Source organism: Stenella coeruleoalba (assembly GCF_951394435.1).
Source record: "Stenella coeruleoalba genome assembly, chromosome: 8".
NCBI classification, from domain to species: Eukaryota; Metazoa; Chordata; class Mammalia; order Artiodactyla; family Delphinidae; genus Stenella; species Stenella coeruleoalba.
The window spans coordinates 71,464,842-71,488,482 of record NC_137154.1 but is presented as its reverse complement, the minus strand read 5'-3'; the positions used below and the strand labels follow the sequence as shown (position 1 = coordinate 71,488,482).

Here is a 23,641-nt window from a genome sequence, read left to right as displayed (position 1 = left end):
GAGACATTTTAGTCCAGCAAAGAAAATACTTCAGAGCAAAGATTGAACTTTGAGAATCACTGAGATTGTATTGTGCCTCTACTTTTGTGCATTCATTGGGCCTTGGTGACATAACATTGATTAGAAGCTTCTACAAGGCAGGACATAGACTATCCCCAAAATTCTCTTGGTAAATATCATGCCTGATGAAGTCCTAATGGAATCTCTCTAACCATGGGGATGTCTTCCATGTGTCACTGAGAAGGACTTCTGTTTCCCACCTTAAGTCATCCATCCAGCTATGCTTGGTGATGACTTTACACCGTGATACATATGCCCATAAAACAATTCTCACTCCCTCATTGTCTATTATTTTCTGGGTTCAGGCAGGAAAGTGTTCTCAGAGATAATCCTATTTATAAAGGAGGGAACTGTGGTCCACGGAAGAAAAATAACTTCCTGAAATAGCAAAGCAAGTAATGCCAGAATCAGGACTAGATCCTGGGCCAGCTTCCTCAATATCTGCGTGTGGGCACCAGTTGTTTATCTCTGTCAGGGCCTGGGGTACCATTTACTCCCCAGCACAGGCTCAGCAGTGGGGATCCTTGGTTTGGTGCCGGGCTCTATTGCTTAGTGTTTGTGTGACCTTGAAGAGTTCCTCAGTCTCCCAACCTCAATTTTCTCATCGCTAAAAGGGAGGGGAGAGGGTAGAAATAGTATCAACCTTATAGAGTTGTTGTTGCGAGGATTCTTAGAGTTGTTCTGTGAGAATTAGATGCGACTATCCATACAAAAACCTTAGCACGATGGCTAGCACCCAAGCCCTCAATAAATGACTTTGTTGTTGTTGTTACTACTATTATTATTACTACTACTACTACTACTGCTACCACCACCGCTAATTCTATTACTCCATCTCCAACCCTGGTGGCTTAGAGAAAGTCCTGGAGCTGCTTCCCAGAGTATGTACTGAACTGCCCAGGGAGTGGCCTGAGCGGTAGAGAATCTGGCAGAACAGGTTTTTTCAAAGCAGTGGAAAATAAATCAAAGGCAATAACCCAAACCTGGAAAAAGAATGTTTTCCTTTGTTTTTTCTTTACCAGTTGTGGAAAAAACCTTCAAAATGTAACATGCTGAAATAAATCAGCGTGGCCTCTCTTAAGGTAACACGGCTGACCCTCTTTGGTCTGTGCTCTTCCTGACCGCCTGTGGACAGACGGTAACCACTTTCAGTTTGTGCCAAATGCAGTGATGGCTGACAGTGTTCTGTGATGATGTTGGCCTATATCAGTGAATAGACAAGATTAGGAGTCAGGGAAACATGGAGAGACAGCAAAGATGAGGGGAACAAAAGCTTCACAGCCTGGTACAAAGGGTACCCTACCCCTTGCTGCAAACTGCTCATCACCAAATGTTAAATCTCATGGGATTTAGTTAGGGCTCTTGGTTGAAAGTAACAGAAGCTCAACTCACATTAGCTTAAGCAACAAGGAGACTTTATTGTAAAGATTCCATAGTGTATCAAGGAAAACAATGAGAGAGGCAGAGCTGGCCTAAGATTGAAATCAGGCCTTCAAATGCTATCAAAATTTGTGTCCTTCCTCTCTGCATCATTTCCTCTCTTTCCACAGACTTACTTCCTCTATGGCTGTGGTTGGCTTAGTGGAACAACACTTCACAAGTTTTGTAAATGACTGTGCAGCTACCCAAAGAGAGCCTGGTCTCACTTTCTCCGATTTCAGAATTCTCATGGAAGGAATGATTGGCCCAGCTTGGGTCAGGTTCCTTTTTCTGATTGCCTATTAGCAATGGTAGAAGGTAAACATTGGTTACACCAGCATGGTACATCGACCATAACTATACACACTTGTGAGGGGGCAAACCCACAGGTAATGGATTACTGAAACAGGTATCGAGGAACTACATGACAAGAAACATACCGTTCACATTCAGCCCTAGATTGCATCCCCTCCATTCCCTGATTCCTCATCATGTGATGAGAGATCCAGGATATCTCTGTGCTCACTACCCCCTCCCTCTTCGTGCAAGGCAGACCCTAGCCCTGAACAAGGTGACTCCAGCATCATATAGTGGAAGTGACACAGGCTTTAGAACTATGCAGACCTTGAGTTAAAGCCCAGGTCTACCACTTATACTGGGCAAGTTATTTAGCCTCCCTGAGCCTTGGTTTCCTTATCTATAAAATAACGCATATCTAATGGATATTGTAAAGACTTTGTCTTTGTTGTCTACTGTAGGCCCTGAGCACTGTGTAAAGTCTTTGTTGTAAAGACTAAGGAAAATAAAATAACCATATTTAAAGTACTTGGCATATAATAGGTGCTCAGTTACGTTAATTTCATTTTCTAATTAGGTTACCTAGAAATCTTCAGGAGGGTGGGGGAGTGATGGTAAGAGAAAAGGGAGGACAGGAGAAGTGATAGAATTTTATATCTGGGAAGTGTCCTTCTGCCTCAGTAATTTGCAATTATCTTGAGCGAACATTAAATAATTGAAGTGGGTCAGCTGCACTGGGAAAGCCACCCTTTGCTAGATATAGCCTCTCACTTTAGAGGCAAAGCAACAAGGATCTCAAGATCAATGGTCCATGTTTTATGTTTCTTATTAATTTACTGGTGTGACTGTATGGTCCTTAAATCTCTCTATATAATGTCTGAAGTTAATAGAATACAGTCTCATCACTGAGTGAGTGATTGAAGTACTTTAATATTTTGTTGTTACTGTTGCTGTTTAGAGAGATGTTCCTCTTTGAGAAGGTAGTAAGCCATATTTTTTTATAAACTAAACTTCATTGAGTTCTTACTTCAGTAAACCCTGTGCTAAACGTTTACATGTCTCATGTCTTCCTATGAGTTAAGTGCTGTCGTCCCCATTTTCCAGGTAAGGAAATTGAGGCTCAGATAAGTCCAGAGCCAGGATCACTTAGCACTCAGTGACAGATCGGAATTTGAGAGCCGCTTAGCCAGTTCCAGGGCCTGCGTTCTTAACCACTATGCGGTACTCCCTCTCTACACCTTGGTTTTGGCTAAGAGATTTCGAGACGGGCCAGATAAAAAATGAATCCCCCGGAAAATCTGTGCTTAGAGTGGCTCATTTGATAAATGATGACCTCATAACTTCTGCGCAGCCACCCAGTATTGCTACAGGGGCTCAAATGCAAGCTGCAGAATCATAGGAAGAAAAATAGTTAACAACAGAGAGACTACCTCCTTCGACACGACAACTATTCTGATTACTTACTTAGAGGATAAGAGTGATGATGGGTTGAATCTGTGAAAAAGAAACTGGAAATTGGGTCTCAGCTTTAGACTCTACAGTGTTTCCCATCTTGGTCAAAATTGTATTCAGTCCAGCGGCCTGTGGCCGTGTGGGTTATGTGTGCGTGCATGTGGAATAGGTTGGCCTGTTCCAGAAAACAACACCACTTTGCTGATTAATCATAAGCATTATCAATAACTCCCCATGACACGTGAAGGATTCTTCATCCATCGGCCAACGTACCAATCATGGAAACCTCTATGACCTGTCACCCCTCACTGACCTGCTCCTCCAGAAACATTTTGCTCTGTTTGTGCTACTGTAAGTTTCATTATATTCCAAACTGGGCTTCATTTGTGCCTCCTCCTATGTGTAAATGGAAAAAACATTCAAATATTCTGTCTCTTTTGACTAAACGCATCTTGAAAAATATCTCATGTTTTGTTTTCTTATTCCCCCTCTGTCTTTCAGCTCCAGGGTTCCTTGAAAAGAAAACAGATAGTTAACCTGTCCCCTGCCAACAGCAAGAGGCCTAATGGCTTTGTCGACAACTCATTCCTTGATATCAAAAGAATCCGTGTTGGGGAAAACCTCACTGCAGGACAAGGGGGCCTCCAAGTAAATAATGGACAAAGTCATATGATGTCAGGGACCTTGCCCATGAGCCAAGCACCCCTGAGAAAGACTGCCACGCTGCCAGCCCACACACATTCTCCTGGAAATGGTATGTTCAACATGGGCTTAAAGGAAGTGAAGAAGGAACCGGGAGAGACTCTCTCTTGCAGCAAGCACGTGGACGGTCAAGTGACCCAGGAGAATATTTTTTCTAACAGGTACGGAGATGACCCCGGAGAGCAGCTGATGGATCCCGAGCTGCAGGAACTGTTCAATGAACTGACCAATATATCTGTGCCTCCCATGAGTGACCTTGAGCTTGAGAACATGATCAACGCCACCATAAAGCAGGACGACCCGTTTAACATCGACTTGGGTCAGCAAAGCCAGAGGAGCACTCCCCGGCCGTCCTTGCCCATGGAGAAGACGGTGATCAAAAGTGAATACTCACCCGGCCTGACCCAGGGCCCCTCGGGCTCTCCTCAGCTGAGGCCCTCATCCGCCGGCCCTGCGTTCTCCATGGCCACCTCGGCCCTCTCCGCTTCCTCCCCGATCCCTTCGGTCCCTCAGAGCCAGGCTCAGCCCCAGACGGCCTCAGGAGCAAGCCGGGCCCTGCCGAGCTGGCAGGAAGTATCCCACGCCCAGCAGCTCAAACAGATCGCCGCTAATCGTCAGCAGCACGTCCGGATGCAGCAGCACCAGCCGACCAGCTGGCCAGGCTTGCCCTCTTCGGCGGGGCCCTCCCCAGGTCCATTTGGGCAGGAGAAAATCCCCAGCCCCTCTTTTGGCCAGCAGCCATTCAGCCCCCAGAGCTCCCCCATGCCGGGGGTCGTGGGCGGTGGCAGCCAGTCGAAGGTCATGGCGAACTACATGTACAAGGCCAGCCCCTCGGCCCAGGGAGGGCCTCTGGACGTGCTCCTGCAGCAGAAGCCTCAGGATCTTAGTCGGAGTTTCATGAACAACCCACACACAGCCATGGAGCCCCGACATGGCAGCACCAAGCCTTTGTTTCATTTTAACTCAGATCAAGCCAACCAGCAGATGCCTTCCGTTTTGCCTCCCCAGAGCAAGCCTCCTCTCCTGCATTATACCCAGCCGCAGCCACAGCCGCAGCAGAGCGCGATTTCAGCTCAGCCGCAGCAGCAGCAGCAACAGCAGCCGCAGCCGCAGCCGCAGCCGCAGGCACAGCCGCAGCCGCAGCCGCAGCAGCAGCAGCCGCAGCAGCAGCCAGCAGCTCAGCCCACCCAACCCCTCTCGAGCCAGCCTTTGCTGAGGTCGCCGTTACCACTTCAGCAAAAGATCCTGCTGCAGAAGATGCAGAGTCAGCCCATCACAGGACTGGGGTACCAAGTCTCCCCACAACACAGACAGGTAAGGGCTGTGCTCCTCCCAATGCAGAGTACCCAGACACCATTCAGCTTGGTCCTGTTGCTTTGGTTACCATTATGTTTGCACTGGGACAGAATCAAGACCACAAAGACAGCCATGGTGCTGACAGATGCCTCTGAAGACCTCATGAAGGTTCACTTGAGGCATCTGGAGGCAAGAGCATCTTCCTTGTAGAGCATCACTGTCATTGGGGTCTGTTGTGTTCAAAGGCTCTTGCTTATTAAGAATGTTGCCTTAGAATCCATGCCTTTAGTGACAAGTCCAGTTGTCAGTTACATTCTGATATGCCCATGCCTGGTTTATTTGTTCAGTCAATAAATCAGTCATTAAGTCGGCATGCATGCCCCGAGTACCTACCGCATGCATGATGTTGTGATTGTGCTGAGTATTGAAATAAGGCCAGACATGATCTTAAGAGTGTTTAATGACAAATCTCCACCCACACCAACCAACTGAAACGTCTGAACGCCCAACCCATCATAATGGATCCTGCTGTGATTCCATGCTGGTGCATGAAGGTTGAGTATCCACCTTGAATAAGACATGTTCTCTGTCTGCTAGTACAGTCTGGAGAGGTCGACAGGCTTTAAAAACTATCATTTTAATACTGAGTGGAAAGGATGACATGGAGCACAAAGCTTGGGTATTTACTGAGCAAGGGGAAATCAGGAAAGGCTGCCGGAGAAGGTAACGTGTGAATTAAGTGTTAAAGCATGAAATTGTCATGACTACCAACAGAAAAAAATCTGTGGTTACCTTATATCCTGTGGTTAACATAAAGCAGAGGTTTTATTCTGCCCCAAACAGGAATCATATGAAGAGATAGCCCTGTGTCTCCAGAACACACACTGGTGAATCAGTGCCGATCCCCAGGGAACTTGCAAGGAAAAATTCTTCCTGGAATAAGTGAGGGAAGGCAGGCAGGAAGGCTGAATGTTGCTTTGTGCATGTAACTTGACAGATCTGCGTTAGCGTCCAAGCACAAAGACAGCACGTTACCTGTCAAAACAATGTGTCAGGACAGTAAGACGGCACAGAGCCTTGTTCCAATCACATTCCTAGAGTAGTTTGTATGGCTACTGCCCAGAAAAGAATGCCACCAGCACCACAGACTGTGGCCAAGCTAACCTTTGCCTTAGATATATGCCAGGAGAAAACTAGACTCATCTAGGATTCAAGAGCTGTGTCCCAAGTAAACTTTCGGCTCTTAACCACTTACGAAGTGTGTTTTTCTAAATCGTAGATTATGAAGAATGGACTTGGAGTAGAGTCATGTGTATATTACAAAGTTCCATTTTTAGCATGGGTAATTTGGGGATCGTTTAAAAGCAAACAGTATTGTGGAACTACTTTCTAATATTCTGTGTAGCCACTTTGCTGTGGGTGAACCTGGGTTTAAATTCTAACTCTGACATTCTAGCTGTGTGACCTCCAGCGAATCAGTGAGCCTCTCTAAGCCTCAGTTTCCTCACCTGTAAATGAGGATGATAGGATTTGGGGAGAGTAAGTGATGTATCTCTCAGGCGGGGGTCTAGAATAAAGTTGGCTATTATTGTGATTATCATGGAAAGGACCATACATGATATCAGAATATTTTTCAACATGCATTACTTTTATGTAGGAAGCCCGTTGGAGTGAGTCTCAAATTTTTTCACAAGCAGTACTAGAGGAATAAAAGAGAACAATCTTTAGTTCTGTCCAGCAATATGGTGAGTGGGTAGCGATTTACCTTTCCTGGGCCCGGACTTCTGACCATAAAAATGACCATAAATAATGAGATATTAGTAGAAGTTAGCATTTATTGAGTATTTACTCTGTAACTGGCATGACCTCTTCCCCCCTTGATTGTGGTATCTCATTTTACCCATATAAACTAATTACCATTATTCTCATTTTATAGGTGAGGCAAATGAGGCACAGAGAAGTTAAAATGACTTTTCCAAAGTTACACAGATAATAAGTAGCAGAGCCAGGATTCTGATGGTCTCCTTTGAAGGTTGTACTTTCAGACTTGAGGCTATACTGCTCACAAGAAGGATTTGCTGGGAAATGAATGGCCATTTGTAGATCATTGTGAAATTCTCAAAAGAAATATTTCTTATAATATCGAGCCATATTTACATAATCTACATAGTAAATTAAGTTTTGGTAGGATAGAGAAAGTCTCAAATCTCTAATCACCTTCAGAGCTGTTAAAGAAAAGAATCAAAAAATATCTGTGTGTCACTTGACCTTCCTGAGAGTGAGTATTATGAAGCTTAACCAAAATAAGCAATGTACAATAGGAAACATAGCTCTTTGGTACCCCATCAGCCCTTCTTTGGGAGCCTTCCTGCCACCTCCAACATCCTCTGTCTTGTTTCCGCCTCTGTTGCTCATATCAACAACTGTCCACCATACTTCTGACCCCTTAGTCCCCATGCCAGCTTCCAGGACCCAAGCACACCAGTGGGTGCTAATGACCAAATCCACAAACATCTTCCAGTGCCTTAGATATTTTTTTTTACTTTTCCCAGTGTGTATGACACTTATGATGCCAAGGTAATTTTCATCTTTTCAAGAACGCCCTCAAAAAGTGATAGAAATGGTGGTGACATGTCCAGCTAAAGGCGTCTTCTATACAGACAGGCAATGGCTACTCAATCAAAGCCTTATCCCAACCTTGTCAATTGAACTAGATTGTCAATTCCGGCTCAACAATTCCATGAAGTATGACTCTGAAGTGTTCTGTGTCTGAGTTGTGAGCAAGTGTATCAGAGCTTTGTAGTCAAATAAGTGTCACCCTCTTGAAAGCATTCACCTTTGAAGGGGTTGGACGCATTCTAATAATGGTGCTATTGTTCAATACAGTTGCAGAGTTTTCCTCTAGGGATTGTCTTCAGAGCTTTCAGCACATTGAGTGGATTGTTATCAATGCAGTAATATTCATCTTGTTGGGGTTATTTTTGAAAACAGTCAAGCAGAGTAATGCAGCTTTGGGTCAAAAAAACAAAGAATAACTATGATGGGATAGAACTGCGTTTCAAGTTTGGTTTGTGAACTTTCCCTGAAGGCAATAAAGAAAGTAAATGAGTTGCTTCCCAAGATGATAATTTTGAGAAGCAATTTTCATTTGGGTGTACATATTTCTAGGTTCTTCCATTTTTATTGTCCCATCCGCTATATTGCTAAGTATTCTAAACTCAGAGAGAGTAGTTTTAACTCTGCCATTCATAGTAGACAGTACAAATCTGTGTTCTCATCTCAGATTAGCCAAATCACTGATACTCATGACCAAAGCCATAGGAGGGAAGGAAATTAAGCAATTCTTAAGTTTATCAACTAAAGCATCCTGAATGAAAACAGTAATCACGAATTTTTTTTCTGCTTGTCATACTCACTTTATGTCAAACACAGCAAGATTTACTAGTGGGATATGTTAATTGGGACAGTCTATCCTTGGGAATGGTGGAAATCTTGGTTCTCTGCTACAAAATGATAGATTGAATTTGTTGATCAGTTGTTTAGAATTTACCCAGTAGACTGTGCAAAGATGGCCTTCTTTTCACCTTTCAGAACTCTGAACCCAGATAGGGCTGCATGCTCAGGCAGAGACTGAAATTGGGGGAATTCATATGTCCCTCTCCCTTTATTGGGTACCTGCCCGCCTCTGCTCTCCTAGATGTGAATGGCACCCGAGAGATAGATGCAGCATAATCGAATTGTTGGAGACATCTTTATTGTTCCATGCCTGGAGTAGTTTTAAATAATCCCTTCTCTGGAGACTGAGAGAACAAATGGTATTTGATGTTTCACAAAATGTCTTCAGCAACTCTGTCTTGCTAGTGTTTGGGGCTTGGCAAATGGAAATACCTCCTGGCTATAATTTTCGTCTTTTTCCGATTGGAAGGTTATGGGAGAGGGCAGGAGAGGGATGTAATGCATGCAGTTCTGATTTATCTTCAAGTCACTGAATACGTGTTTTAAGGTGTGAAAGAATTATTGGTTGACCAGGGCTCATGAGAGTTCAATCCAAAGCCCTAACCTCTTGCACTAGAAAATGGTCTTTTTCAAAGCTGTATAATCAGACACTTAAAAGTGTGAATTTTTTTTTTGTAACATTAGAGCCATGAAACTCAAGTGGATTCTATATTTGGTTTAGAATTCTCCCATCTCTAAAAATTCTGAGAGGGAAGGCAGCCAGTGAATGGATAGTTTGTTATGACCAAAACATAAATTTGTACATTTCCTTTTTAGTTTAAAGCCAAGCTCCTCAATCGTATATTAGGAACCTCACCCCACTCTCTCTACCTAGCCAAGTTTATCCTTCAGTGCACTATATATCAACCCTTGGCATAAATCAAGCAATGTTCTCCTCCCTTCGTCTTTAAGTTAATCTTGTGTATAGCTAACCTTAAAGATGAACACTCAGAAGATTGTTTCCCAGTTGGTCTAGCTGAGGGTGGAGGAATGAGGACTCACTGTAGCTGTCATATACTGACAAAACTTCTAAATCCTTATAATTGCCTAGAGAAAGTGCCAGAGAAGAGATAGAACCTTCATTCAACTGGGAGTGCCTTTTCTAATAGGAAAATAATTATGAATTCAGAGTTCTGCAACAATATAACATCCAAACCACCCCTTTGCTGGGGGCTAGGGGTTGGCTAAAGGGTCAGCCAATTAGGCTAGTGTCAGGGTTTGGTTTTAGGGGCAGAATCAGGTGAGAGGAAGTCAGGAGCATGAACGGCCAAAGGCAGAACCCAGCCAAAATCCTAAAACAGCTAGGAAACAAAATCAGTCAGTATACTCAGAACCGAGGGGTGAATCTAAAAAATGGTAACAAACCCATGATTTCGTAAGTGACCTAAAATCTAGAGTGTAGTTAGGGTAGAGACCCAGGAGATGCTAGGTGGTCATTACAAATGACCCTCGACCATTCGGTGATTTCCATTATGACTTACCTTGGCTGGATTATGCTGGCAAAAGGGAAGAGTTCTGATACAGATATACTGAGGGCTGTTCATGGCAAACCAGGAGCATTTCTTTTTATATTGTCATATTATCTTTGATAGTTCATCATTTATCTTTTAAGTTTACAAAAGAAACAAAAATTTGTTTTTAATACTCCATGAAACTAGTGCTAAGGCCAGGATCCAGAGTGAATTTCCAGACACACGTTAATATAATTTATACTGAAGACTTTTTTTTTATTGGAGTATAGTTGATTTACAATGTTATGTTAGTTTCAGGTGTACAACAAAGTAAATCAGTTATACATATACATATATCCACTCTCTTCTAGATTCTTTTCCCATATAGGCCATTACAGAGTATTGATTAGAGTTCCCTGTGCTATGGAGTAGGTCCTTATTAGTTATCCATTGTATATACAGTAGTGTGTATATGTCAATCCCAATCTTTCAGTTTATCCATTCCCTGCCTTACACCCTGGTAACCATTTAGAAAACCAGTTTGTTTTCTACATCTGTAACCCTATTTCTGTTTTGTATATAAGTTCATTTGAACCCTTTTTTTAGATTCCACATATAAGTGATATCATATGATACTTGTCCTCCTCTGTCTGACTTACTTCACTCAGTATAACAATCTCTAGGTCCATTCATGTTCCTGCAATGGCACTATTTCATTCTTTTTTATGGCTGAATAATATTCCATTGTATATATGTACCACATCTTCTTTATCCATTCCTCTATTGATGGATACTTAGGTTGCTTCCATGTCCTGGCTGTTGTAAATAGTGCTGCAATGAACATTGGGGTGCATGTATCTTTTGGAATTATGGTTTTCTCTGGATATATGCCCAGGAGTGGGATTGCTGGATCATATGGTAGCCCAATTTTCAGGTTTTTAAGGAACCTCCATACTGTTCTCCATAGTGGCTGCACCAATTTACATTCCCACCAACAGTGCAAGAGGGTTCCCTTTTCTCCACACCCCCTCCATGACCATCATCAAAAAATGTACTGAAGACTCTTTTTTTTTTTTTTAACATCTTTATTGGAGTATAATTGCTTTACAATGTTGTGTTAGTTTCTGCTGTATAACAAAGTGAATCAGCCTTATGCATACGTATATCCCCATATCCCCTCCCTCTTGTGCCTCCCTCCCACCCTCCCTATCCCACCCCTTTAGGTGGTCACAAAGCACCGAGCTGATCTCCCTGTGCTATGCAGCTGCTTCCCACTAGCTATCTGTTTTACCTTTGGTAGTGTATATATGTCAGTGCTACTCTTTCACTTCGTCCCAGCTTACCCGTCCCCCTCCCTGTGTCCTAAAGTCCATTCGCTAGGTCTGCATCTTTATTCCTGTACTGCCCCTAGGTTCCTGAGAACCATTTTATTTTTTTTTAGATTCCATATATATATGTGTTAGCATACAGTATTTATTTTTCTCTTTCTGACTTACTTCACTCTGTATGAGAGACTCCAGGTCCTTCCACCTCACTACAAATAACTCAATTTCATTTCTTCTTATGGCTGAGTAATATTCCATTGTATATATGTGCCACATCTTCTTTATCCATTCATCTGTCCATGGACACTTAGGTTGCTTCCATGTCCTGGCTACTGTAAATAGGGCTACAATGAACATTGTGGTACATGACTCTTTTTTTTTTTTTAACATCTTTATTGGGGTACAATTGCTTTACAATGGTGTGTTAGTTTCTGCTTTATAACATAGTGAATCAGTTATACATATACATATGTTCCCATATCTCTTCCCTCTTGCATCTTCCTCCCTCCCACCCTCCCTATCCCACCCCTCCAGGCGGTCACAAAGCACAGAGCTGATCTCCCTGTGCTATGTGGCTGCTTCCCACTAGCTATCTACCTTACGCTTGGTAGAGTATATATGTCCATGCCTCTCTCTCGTTTTGTCACAGCTCACCCTCCCCCGCCCCCCATATCCTCAAGTCCATTCTCTAGCAGGTCTGTGTCTTTATTCCTGTCTTACCCCTAGGTTCTTCATGACATTTTATTTTTCTTAAATTCCATATATATGTGTTAGCATATGATATTTGTCTTTCTCTTTCTGACTTACTTCACTCTGTATGACAGACTCTAGGTCTATCCACCTCATTACAAATAGCTCAATTTCATTTCTTTTTATGGCTGAGTAATATTCCATTGTATATATGTGTCACATCTTCTTTATCCATTCATCCAATGATAGGCACTTAGGTTGTTTCCATCTCCGGGCTATTGTAAATAGAGCTGCAATGAACATTTTGGTACATGACTCTTTTTGAATTATGGTTTTCTCAGGGTATATGCCCAGTAGTGGGATTGCTGGGTCATATGGTAATTCTATTTTTAGTTTTTTAAGGAACCTCCATGCTGTTCTCCATAGTGTCTGTATCAACTTACATGTCCACCAACAGTGCAAGAGGGTTCCCTTTTCTCCACACCCTCTCCAGCATTTATTGTTTGTAGATTTTTTGATGATGGCCATTCTGACCAGTGTGAAGTGATACCCCATTGTGGTTTTGATTTGCATTTCTCTAATGATTAATGATGCTGAGCATCCTTTCATGTGTTTGTTGGCAATCTGTATATGTTCTTTGGGGAAATGTCTATTTAGATCTTCTGCCTATTTTTGGATTGGGTTGTTTGTTTTTTGGATATTGAGCTGCATGAGCTACTTGTATATTTTGGAGATTAATCCTTAGTCAGTTGCTTCATTTGCAAATATTTTCTCCCCTTCTGAGGGTTGTCTTACAGTCTTCTTTAGGGTTTCCTTTGCTGTGCAAAAGCTTTTAAGTTTCATTAGGTCCCCTTTGTTTATTTTTGTTTTTATTTCCATTTCTCTACGAGGTGGGTCAGAAAGGATGTTGCTGTGATTTATGTGAAAGAGTGTTCTGCCTATGTTTTCCTCTAAGAGTTTTATAGTGTCTGGCCTTACATTTAGGTCTTTAATCCATTTTGAGTTTATTTTTGTGTATGGTGTTAAAGAGTGTTCTAATTTCATTCCTTTACATGTAGCTGTCCAGTTTTCCCAGCACCACTTTGTGAAGAGGCTCTCTTTTCTCCATTGTATATTCTTGCCTCCTTTGTCAAAGATAAGGTGACCATATGTGTGGGGGGTTATCTCTGGGCTTTCTATCCTGTTCCATTGATCTATATTTCTGTTTTTGTGCAGTACCATACTGTCTTGATTACTGTAGCTTTGTAGTATAGTCTGAATTCCAGGAGCCTGATTCCTCCAGCTCCGTTTTTCTTTCTCAAGATTGCTTTGCCTATTCGGAGTCTTTTACATTTCCATACAAATTGTAAAACTTTTTGTTCTAGTTCTGTGAAAAATGCCATTGGTAGTTTGATAGGGGTTGCATTAAATCTGTAGATTGCTTTGGATAGTATAGTCATTTTCACAATGTTGATTCTTCCAATCTAAGAACTTGGTATATCTCTCCATCTGTTTGTATCATCTTTAATTTCTTTCCTCAGTGTCTTATAGTTTTCTGCATACAGGTCTTTTGTCTCCCTAGGTAGGTTTATTCCTAGGTATTTTATTCTTTCTGTTGCAGTGGTAGATGGGATTGTTTCCTTAATTTCTCTTTCAGATTTTTCATCGTTAGTATGTAGGAATGCAAGAGATTTCTGTCCATTAATGTTGTATCCTGCTACTTAACCAAATTCATTGATTAGCTCTAATAGTTTTCTGGTAGCATCTCTAGGATTTTCTGTGTATAGTATCATGTCATCTTGTACTGAAGACTCTTGACTGGCAAAATTAGCAGGAGGGATTTTGCTTGTGTGTTGTTAGTGTTCTTTGGTTTGTTCATTTTAACATGAATACCAACTCTGTGCCATATATAGATAACCCAAATGGTAGATATTATCCACGCTTTTTTAATAGATGAGGATACCGAGGCTTAGAGGGGTTAAATAACTTGCTCAGAGTTGCAGTCAGCACTGGCCCAGTGCTAATAACTACTATGCTGCCTAGGTTAAGGAAATAGGTACAGGTGGTCTGGGTTGTGCTAACAGAGCCTTTTTTGTCATGTCTGTTTGAAATTTCACTGTTGTCCACATTCCCAGGTTTTTTCTACCTCAGGCAAAATTTAAGCCAGTTCTGATGCAGTTGCCTTATCTCAATCCACAGATCTCTAGTCTCCTAGTCTGCCCAACTTGGAGCCGGGAACTAAAGATTCCAGGCTAACCTGAGAACTGATCCATTCTTCACTCTAGCAATAGCTTGTATTCATTCATGCAAAAAATATTTGTTGAGTGCTTGCTCTATTTGTTGAGTTCTGGATACTGATACTACAACTGAGAACAAAGATGAAGGTGTGATGTAGTAAGGGAAAAATAAATTTTTTTTAACTTTTTTTAGATTATAAATAATCAGAATGTTTTCAAATTGAGCTATTTTCATCATATTGCAGACTTATTCTTGCTTCTGTTGCTAGGCTGATTTGCTGCTGGGCTTCCTGGTACCTCTGATCCATGATAAAAATGGAAAAAACCCAAGGGAGTGGATATGTGATTTAGTTTTTAAAGCAAAAAATCCAAAGTCTTTGTTATATTTTTTTAAGTGATAAAGAAAATTCATTCACTCTCTTTTTCTTTAACATCATCCATCAAGATTTTAGAACCTGTTTATGGTCACTGTTAGAGGTTCACAATAGGGTAAAACCATAATTTTTGCATTCATTCATTCATATGATGAGAATTTATTGAGCACTTACAATGTGCCAGGAATTGAAGACTAAAAGATTAAGTGATCCAAAGAACCCTCCTTGCATCCATCAAAAGATCAGGAAGTCATGGTTCCTCTCCTCAATGAGCTTTTGATTAGAAGGAGACATCTGTCCATAATACTATTGGATTCCCATTGGGTATGCATACTACATTGTCCTTTGCTTAAATCCACTTTATGTAGTAACTGAGCCCAAATCATCTGGGCTTTTCCCCTAAGTTTTCAAGTTCAACTTTGAACATGTTACTTTAACCTTTTATAGAATAGAACTCTATTTGCTAGATATTCCACTTTCATTTCTATTTCATTTTATCTTCCTAGTATACAATAGCTCAGTTCACAATAGACTGAATTGGTGTGAAGCAACAGTTAATTCCTGTGTCCCTCAATACAGAAGTAAACACAATAGCAAGAAGAACATGTTAGCCTTGGAATCATAATCCATAGGGTTTAAATCCACAGTTAGGGGAATGGTTCTGTTATTCTCATTCCTCTCATTCCAAGGTCTTTGTCCATGCCTTGCATCCGTCCATAAGAGCTGTGCATTTAAAGCATTAGTGGGTAATTTAGCCTGTTGAATACCAAGTTTCTAACTAGGGAAAAGAGGGGTATGAGGTTAAGAAATAGATTTGATCCTGGAGAGGGAAATGCAAGAGGGTTAATGGAAAATATGACAGATATTTAACTGTAATGTGCATTAATGTAAGTGATTCAAACAATCCCCTTTGCACCCATTCCAATTAGTTTTGCCTTTTCTAATCAGATGTCAGTTGGTATCAGTTCGGTGGAGGGGGGGGTGGGGTCTTTTTGTGAAATCAAAAGGAAGCAAAAACCCATTTAGCCAGTGTGCTAATCAGTAAGTGTTCATATCAATGGTTAATTAAAGTCAGGCACAGAGACTTCAGATTCAGAAGGTGTTTACCATAAGAAGTTCTAGGTTTGAAACAAAAGACCACACAAATATTTAGACTTCTAGGATCAGAGCGATGTAACGTGAGTGAATCATCTTACTCTTTTACATTGTGTTGCAAGCAAGGAAGACCCAACTTACACACACACACACACACACACACACACACACACACACACACACACACGCAGAGCCCAGGCAGCTCTCCGGATGCTAATTAGAGAACTCTGGATGAATATTTGCATTTTATGCAATGAATCTGAACAATAAAGTGCCACCTTATTCTCCAAGCAGTATATGGAGTAGAGCAGAATAAAGGGAGGCCAGTGACTACACGCCTGTGCATCCTGCAAAATCAAATTTCAAGGTCCTTGAGGATGAAAGAATGGGGGTGGTTGACCTGTTTCCCTTTCTTTCTGCTGCTAATTCCCTCCACTCTGAATCACTGGCATTTTCCAGTTTGCTTTTCACAGGAGCTTAAGTTCAGCTCCACCTTTAGGAAACATGAACTTCATAAACAGGGAGCTTGTTCTGGCCCTATGTCTTGTAGCCCACACGCCTGTGTGGGTGAACACAAGAGCCTGTGGACCTCATGTTCTTGTCTTTGGCTCACATCTCAACTTTATGTCTCTGGTTCTTTGTCCAGGACCCCCTCCCCTTGTCTATCCCCTCTCTTCTTTTACCCTTTCTCTACAGACCAATTTTGAACTCACCTCTTTTCCCTGAACTCCTTTGAGACCCGTTTTATGGCAGGCCTGGAAAGGGGTGCCGAGGACATTTAGCCACTGGAGTTGTTATTGGCAACAAGGGTGAAGACACTTTTCCTGGAAAAGGATGCATGTTGGGGAGAACCTGATGAGCTGGCAGCCCCGCCTCTGTATCCCGCAAGCCTCTGGCACAGGTGAATGAAGTCTGAATGGGCACACCCATGGGAAAAACATTGCCCCTGTCGCATCGAGTGCTTGCTGACTGGCCTGAGTCCTTGCCATCTTGCCAACCTGCCAGTGGAGTGAGCATTCTAAAACAGGAATTTAACCATGTCTGTCACCTGCCTAAGCCCCTTAAGTGATCTTCATTTTGTCATAATGAAATCCAGCTCCTCCCATGGCTTTGTGTGACCTGGCTCCTGCCAAGCCCTCCAGATGGATTGGTTTCTATTCCCAGCTTTCTTCTTCCCTTAGCCCTATGCTGTCACCTGTCTGTGCCCCGCAGACTCCCATACACTATGCCCTCCAGCTCCCTCCAACAGAAGTCCTGAAAAGTACCACGCTTTCACCCTCAGCTCTACAAACAGGCCGTTCCTTCTTTCTGGAACATTCTCCCACTCTACTCTGCCTGGCTAACTTAACCCTAAGCTTTCTCAGTCTCAGCTAAACAATTTCTTCCAGAAGGTTTCCCTGGCCTCCCAATCTGGATAAGCTCCCATTCTGTATTCTCTGCTAGTTGCCTCTACTTCCTCTCTTTCAACAGCTATCACCCCTCATATCTCTTTGTTCTTGTGTGTCTTCCTCAACGAAGCAGCGAGCCACTTGAAGGCAGGGATCGTGTCCATCTTGTTCACCCTTATACTCCAGTCCCTAACATGTCTACTCTGTGGTTGGCACCCACAACATTTTTGCTGAAGAAATGAGCAGCGGAATTATACCATTGACCCATCATCCTTTCTTCTGTTCTGAGGATTTAAGGTCCCCAACACATGCCCCCTCTCCTCCTCAGAAGGTAGAAACAGGAGCTTGCCCTTCCACCTTCATCTATACCAAGTCTGCCCTTAAGACGTTTGCCCATGGACCTGGCAACAGCTCAGAGAATTCACTCTCAGCTGCTGCATGGGTTAAAACTGTGGAAGGGGATTCGACAGAAGCACTTTTGATAGAGGCTGGACTGACCTATATCCTGGGGAATCATGCAGATAAGAGTCAGTTATAAGAATTTTATCAACAATACTCCACATGATTTTTTCTTTGAGAAAACATGTATGGAAAATCAATAATTTACCAATAATGACCAAACACAATCCCTCTTCATAAGTAATTGAAAGAAGCAAGTGATTATAATGTAGTGTTATAAGGTTTCTGATAGAAGCCACTGTAAGGTATTCTGAGAGCACAGAGATGAAGCACTTAGTGTAGCCTTGGGAACCAGAAAAAGCTTTCTGGAGGAGGTATTATCTCAGTGCCTACCTCAAGGAAGACTAGGAGGCAGTGAGGGGAAAGGGAAAAGGCCTTCCAGGCAGAGGCTGAGTTCTTTTGGAAGCTTCCAAGTAGTTCAGTGTGGCTGGACTGTGGAGTGCAAGGTCAGGAGAGGAGAGATGAGACTGGGGTGGTAAGCAGGGGCCAGGTCATGAGGGGCCTTAAACACCATTATAAAGGAGGTTAGAAATTCATCCTGAGGGCAATAGAAAGTTGTGGAGAAAAGTGTACAGGTTGTTTATAAACAGAGGCATAACTTATGCCTACCACAGAGGAGTTGCGAAATTCAAACCTATTGAATGTTAAAGAATCAGATTTGCTCTTCAGACAAGTTACAGTATAGGGAATATACTGGAGGGGCCCAAGCCAGGGGCAAGGAGACCTTCACCAGATCTGTATGCCAAGAACATTTCAGAGATTTGAACGTGCAGTTGCTGTGGGCCCAGGCAGCTCCTCCCTTCTGTCAACCCTAGAATGTCCCTGCCGGTTCACTGGTCCTCTGTCCCATTCTCCCCCTTGCCCCTCACACTTGGCTTCTCTATGGCCAACACTGGACTTCTGCTTTTGCTCCAGAGGACTTGGTCTATCTTATATCTTCACTTTCTCCTTTCTACCTTCAAGCTTGCTCAAGCCCCCAGCATCTTTCCAAAATAACTTCCCATCAGCCCTCCTACCCCCGTGAGCCCCAATTTCCCAGTTACCAGGCTCAGGACCTCTGCGTCAGTATAATTCCTCTCTCTCTGCCTTAGGCCACCTTCCCAGGTACTACTACGGAGGCCACTGATAACCATCTACACCTCTTTCTCTTCTCCATGACCACTGCCACTGCCCATGTGCTCACATTATTGCAGTGCTCCCTTGTCCCTCCCAGTAATGGGCTGGACAGTGTGTCTAAGAAATTCTACCTTGCTCCACACTCCTGGGGCTGAGCCCAGTGGCTGAGGTTCCAGTTATCTTTGTGACTTTACCAGGCCTCCCCCTTGGAATTACAGCTTTACCCAAGATCCAGTCCCTCCCTGAGGCTCCCTCCACTTCACAGGACCAGCTCTCCTCCCAGTGAAGGTCTTTTGCCCAACCACTACATTTTCCCCACTGGCTGCAGCATCCTATCCACCCGCTTAGATAATTGTGAGATGTCCTGGAACCCTGGCCCTCTCCATCCCCTGCCCTAAGTGCCCATGTTGCTGTAACCGCCCCTCCTCAAGCTGTGAAACAGGTAAAGTCCATTTCTTCCCCCTCTAGTGTGTACAACATAGTGAAAAAACTCTTCCAGTACAGTTCTTACATTGTATTATACTTGTTTGGTCCAGTGAACTGTGAATTCGTAGTGAGTTTGGACACTGAAATTTCCCTCCCCACTCCGAACTCACAAAGCATTTTGCATCTCTCATTGCTTTCAACCTTTAACTGTTGGTAAGTTCGTATTTTAACCCCTGCACTAAACGGTAAGCTCCTTGAGACCGGAGTCTGTTTATCATTCATCTTTGTACCTCCAAGGGCTAACAGAGAAAGTTCCAACATATGGATACAGAAACAGAAAGAGAGGAGGAAAAAAGAAAATAAGGAAGGGAAAGTTATGGTGCGAACATTGTAAATCAACAATACTCCAATAAAAATTAATTTTTAAAAAACTCAGTAAAGAATGAACAAAAAAGAAGCTGTTGTGTGTGTGTGCGTGTGTGTATATGCGTGTGTGTGTGTGTGTGTGTGTGTGTGTGTGTGTGAGAGAGAGAGAGAGAGAGAGAGAGAGAGAGGGAGAGATAGGCTCTATGGTCTTGAAATCAAAGGAAAATAAATAGGTTTGAATAATTTCTGATATCAATCTGAATATAAAATGTACGTTATTGAGAACTTATACATTGCTTACTTCATAAGCATCTTAATGACCATATAGCCATAATGACCATATAGCCTTGGCCACATTACTTAAATTCCCTGAAACTAAGCTGCAACATCTGTAAAGTGAGAACAACAACACCGATTTTGCAGGATTCTTGAACACATTCCATGGAATAACCCATAAGACATACAACAAATACAAGGCTTGCACCTGGTAGGCAATTCACAAGTGCTGGCTTGCTTCTCTTTGCAAAATAAGGACCCTCAGGACCAAATCCATTCAAACAATACAAATTAAATGTTAGTAGACACTTGCAATGGGTGATTTCCAAAACTGAGCTCTCATTTATCTCTGCGTTTCCAGGCAACTAAGGCAGAAAAGAAATCATGTGGGGATATAGGGGTTCTTTTTGTTGTTGTTGTTAACATAAAAGAAAGCGTGCAGGTTCATCAATGGAAGTTAACTTTTTCCTGGACGTGAATTCAAAGGTACATTTATCACTGGGGGAATTAGGTAACATGATGGACATCTTACACTGGAAATTTTGCAAAGACACTATAACACTATTTACCTTCATGTTTCTGTTACTAAGCTGCGTTATGAAATCTGAGGCCAAAATACTAGCTTTTAATTCAGTGAATACTTTTCCCCAGGAAGCTGAGATAATGTGGTCAGATTAATGTTTTCTAAGACTCTGTTCAGTGGTTTTCACACCCTGTTTTAGCAAGAATACTTCTTTCCTCCCCTCCCCCTTTCAGGGTGTCCCTGAGGCACCTCCCCAGAATTTAGGTTCCTTCAGGGCAGAGATTATAAAACAGAGTTCTGGCTTATCCCAAGAGTAGAGTTTAGAGACCATATAAGAATGCATAATTTAAATTCCCATTAGACTGCCTCAGTCAAATATCAATTGTCTCAAATGAGTCTCTGGCAAACCCCTGCATAGTATAAAGTAGATTAGACCTGTGGAATGTCTACCTCAGAATCAGATTTCAGAGAGACTTTTCAAATCCATTTAAGCTATAATCTTCTCCCTGCATATAAAACAAAACTATAAACTCCAGATGTGACCCTTCTGTTCTTCAGACCAAGCTCATTAAAAATCACCATGAAAAAATTCAGCAGTTGGTACAGTTATTTATCATCCAACAAAAACTTAAGCACCTCCTGTATACAGAAAGCCATGCCAGCTGCTGTAAGAAATATAACAAACGTATCTGCTGTGTGGTAAGAGCTCCATGGGAATGAGAAATACAGCACGTGAATATTCTGGAACCAAACTTGTTGCTGAGTATTTTACCTTGAGTAATCAGACCTTGTTTACTTCCTTTGCTACAATTTGATTCTATAGTTCTGAATTTTATGAGTATAAAACATAATTACCATCCTCATTTTTTAATTTTTTATTTTTATCAAGGTAACATGCACATCATTTAAAAAGACAAGCAGTGCTAAAATGCAGAAACCATTCACTGGCACCCCGTCCCTCACCCTTAGTCTCTAGAGGAAACCATTTTCATCATTTTGAGTTGCTTCTTCTGGTATTTGCCGTCATATTTCTAAACGGATCCGTAACTTATACCTCTTGATTTATTCATCTTAGGTGCTACCTACTGCTTCTTATTATAATGGATGAAGATTTAGTTCCATTTACAGCCTTTCTCCCTCTCCCCCTTTGCCGCATCATGGCCATGTCAAAATTTTGCTTGAGTTCATATCAGTGTCTTCAGGGTCATGAAGCGAGAAATAATGTTTCCTGCTGAGACAAGCGGTGTACATAACTATAATTCCTCTCCAGGAGTGAAGTGTCCAACGTTGTTTTCATTTGTGAAGTTTCTCTGAATCTCTGGCTAAGTCTTTTCATACCATCCAACAGCTCTGTAAAACATCTCAGTACATTTTCCTCACTCTAATTCCTGTCAGAGAATCTCTTTGCTCCATTTCTTTTCCTGGACGTGTCTCCCCGGGAGCCCTCTGTTCCCACCACGATCCTGACGGGTGTTCTCTAGGCCTGCTGATACACCATCATCCTAGGCCTTCCTGCCACCATCCTGGGAATCCCAGGATGGGATTCTTGTGTCTCTCTGTTTATTTATTTACTCTCATTTTGGTGGACTATGTCTGCCAGGAGCTCCCTGACAAAGGGTGTATGAGAGGTGAAATCTTGAAACCTTCAGAGAAATCATAACCCATTTAAGGAGATTAGAAAAAAGAATTCAAAACATGAAGAAAGACAATTGTTGAACATGGATAGTGTCCTAGTTAGTATACTTGGTGCTGCAGAATGTGCAAAGAAGGGATGAGAAAGGAGCCCTCAAGTATTGAGCACCTCCAATGAGCTAAGTGCTCTTTGCACGACATTCTTAAGAAACAGGAATCATGTTCTCCTCTTTATATATGAGGAAGTTGAGAGCAGAGTGGCTTACTGATTTGCCTGCATCACACAGCTCTCAGGTGGCAGAACTGGAATTCAGTTCCAGAATTCAGATCATGTTTGTCGGCTTCTAACCAGCTCCACACATTGTGTCTCTTAGCCAAAAACATGAATGCAGAATCCCTGCCCTCAAGGAGTTTGCTCAACCGTGTCTTTAATGCAATGTCAGACAATTCTCTGGCCCAGTATACTGACTGCCCTTTTACTTTCACGTATGTATGTGTTTGTTGTGTGTGTGTGTTCGTGTGTGTGTGTGTGTGTGTGTGTGTAATTTAATTCTGGTTAATAGAACATCTATCTTCATAGTCCCATGTACATCAAGGTGTTTTTTTTCATATTTTTCTGTGAAATTCTGTAACAGAGCTATTTCCAAAGGAGATTTCAATTCTTTATCCCCCTTTATTTATCAGGGATTAGGCAGTTACAGTCTGATCTGGTTACAACTGAAAATATGTTAGTGGTTTTGCCCTTCTCCCTGGTGGATTTTGGTTTCTATGCCAGTCAGTTCACTGGCTGACATTTATCACATGTAGCTCCTGCCTAACAGACTTCCAGGATAACTAACTGTGTAGAAGGAATGATACATACTTCTGGCTGTGTACTGTACCTGCAGGTTATACCAAGCTCTCATTGCCTGGAAATCTGTACTGATAGCCCTCTCAGAAACAAAACAGAATAGTAAGTACAAGTGTTATAAACATACGAAAGGATTTTAAAATGAAGGAAAGAAGATAGAATCATTGTTTTATATATATATTTATATACATATATATACACACACATACACACACACACACATATATGTGTATAACTAATGTGCAAGGAAACAAATACCGTGGATGCATTTCGTTCGTGCTGGCACAGTGAAAGCCCTCTGACAGCTTTCCTCACCCGGAGGGCTTGACGCCTCAGATACAGCTCTCATTAAATAAGGGAGACTCCTGGTGCAGAGAAGTTCTGGGGCTGGAGTAAAGGGAGAGTTCCTCCACACTCCTAGCACTGTTCTCTAGCAGCGTCTTGGTGGCTGTTCCAGTACCCCTGCTCTCAAAGGCAGAAACATGAACCCTTTCATTCAGTCAGAAATTAGAAGCAGGTAACTGTTTTCTGAACAGTCTCCACTTTTGAATGTTGGGTTCCAAAAGTTCATTTTTAATTCGGTTGTTTGGCACCCCTGGTGCATTTTTCCACAGGAACAATTTAAAGAAAGTTTATTAAGTCCTCAGGCGAGCCTGTATAAAGTCTATTTGAGTCATATGGACTTCGAGCAATTCGAGTCCTAACCATGATTTCTCTAACTTTACATGAAGAA

At 42.2% G+C, this 23,641-nt stretch overlaps 1 protein-coding gene across 1 annotated transcript in view; it reads left to right on the top strand.

The window, feature by feature from the left end:
- Nucleotides 1-23,641, top strand: part of MAML2 (mastermind like transcriptional coactivator 2) — a 361,793-nt gene that overhangs the window by 236,356 nt on the left and 101,796 nt on the right. Inside the window, exon 2 of the mRNA XM_079928575.1 lies at nt 3,730-5,244. Coding sequence (XP_079784701.1) covers nt 3,730-5,244 — 1,515 coding nt within the window. The remainder of the gene's footprint in view (nt 1-3,729; nt 5,245-23,641) is intronic.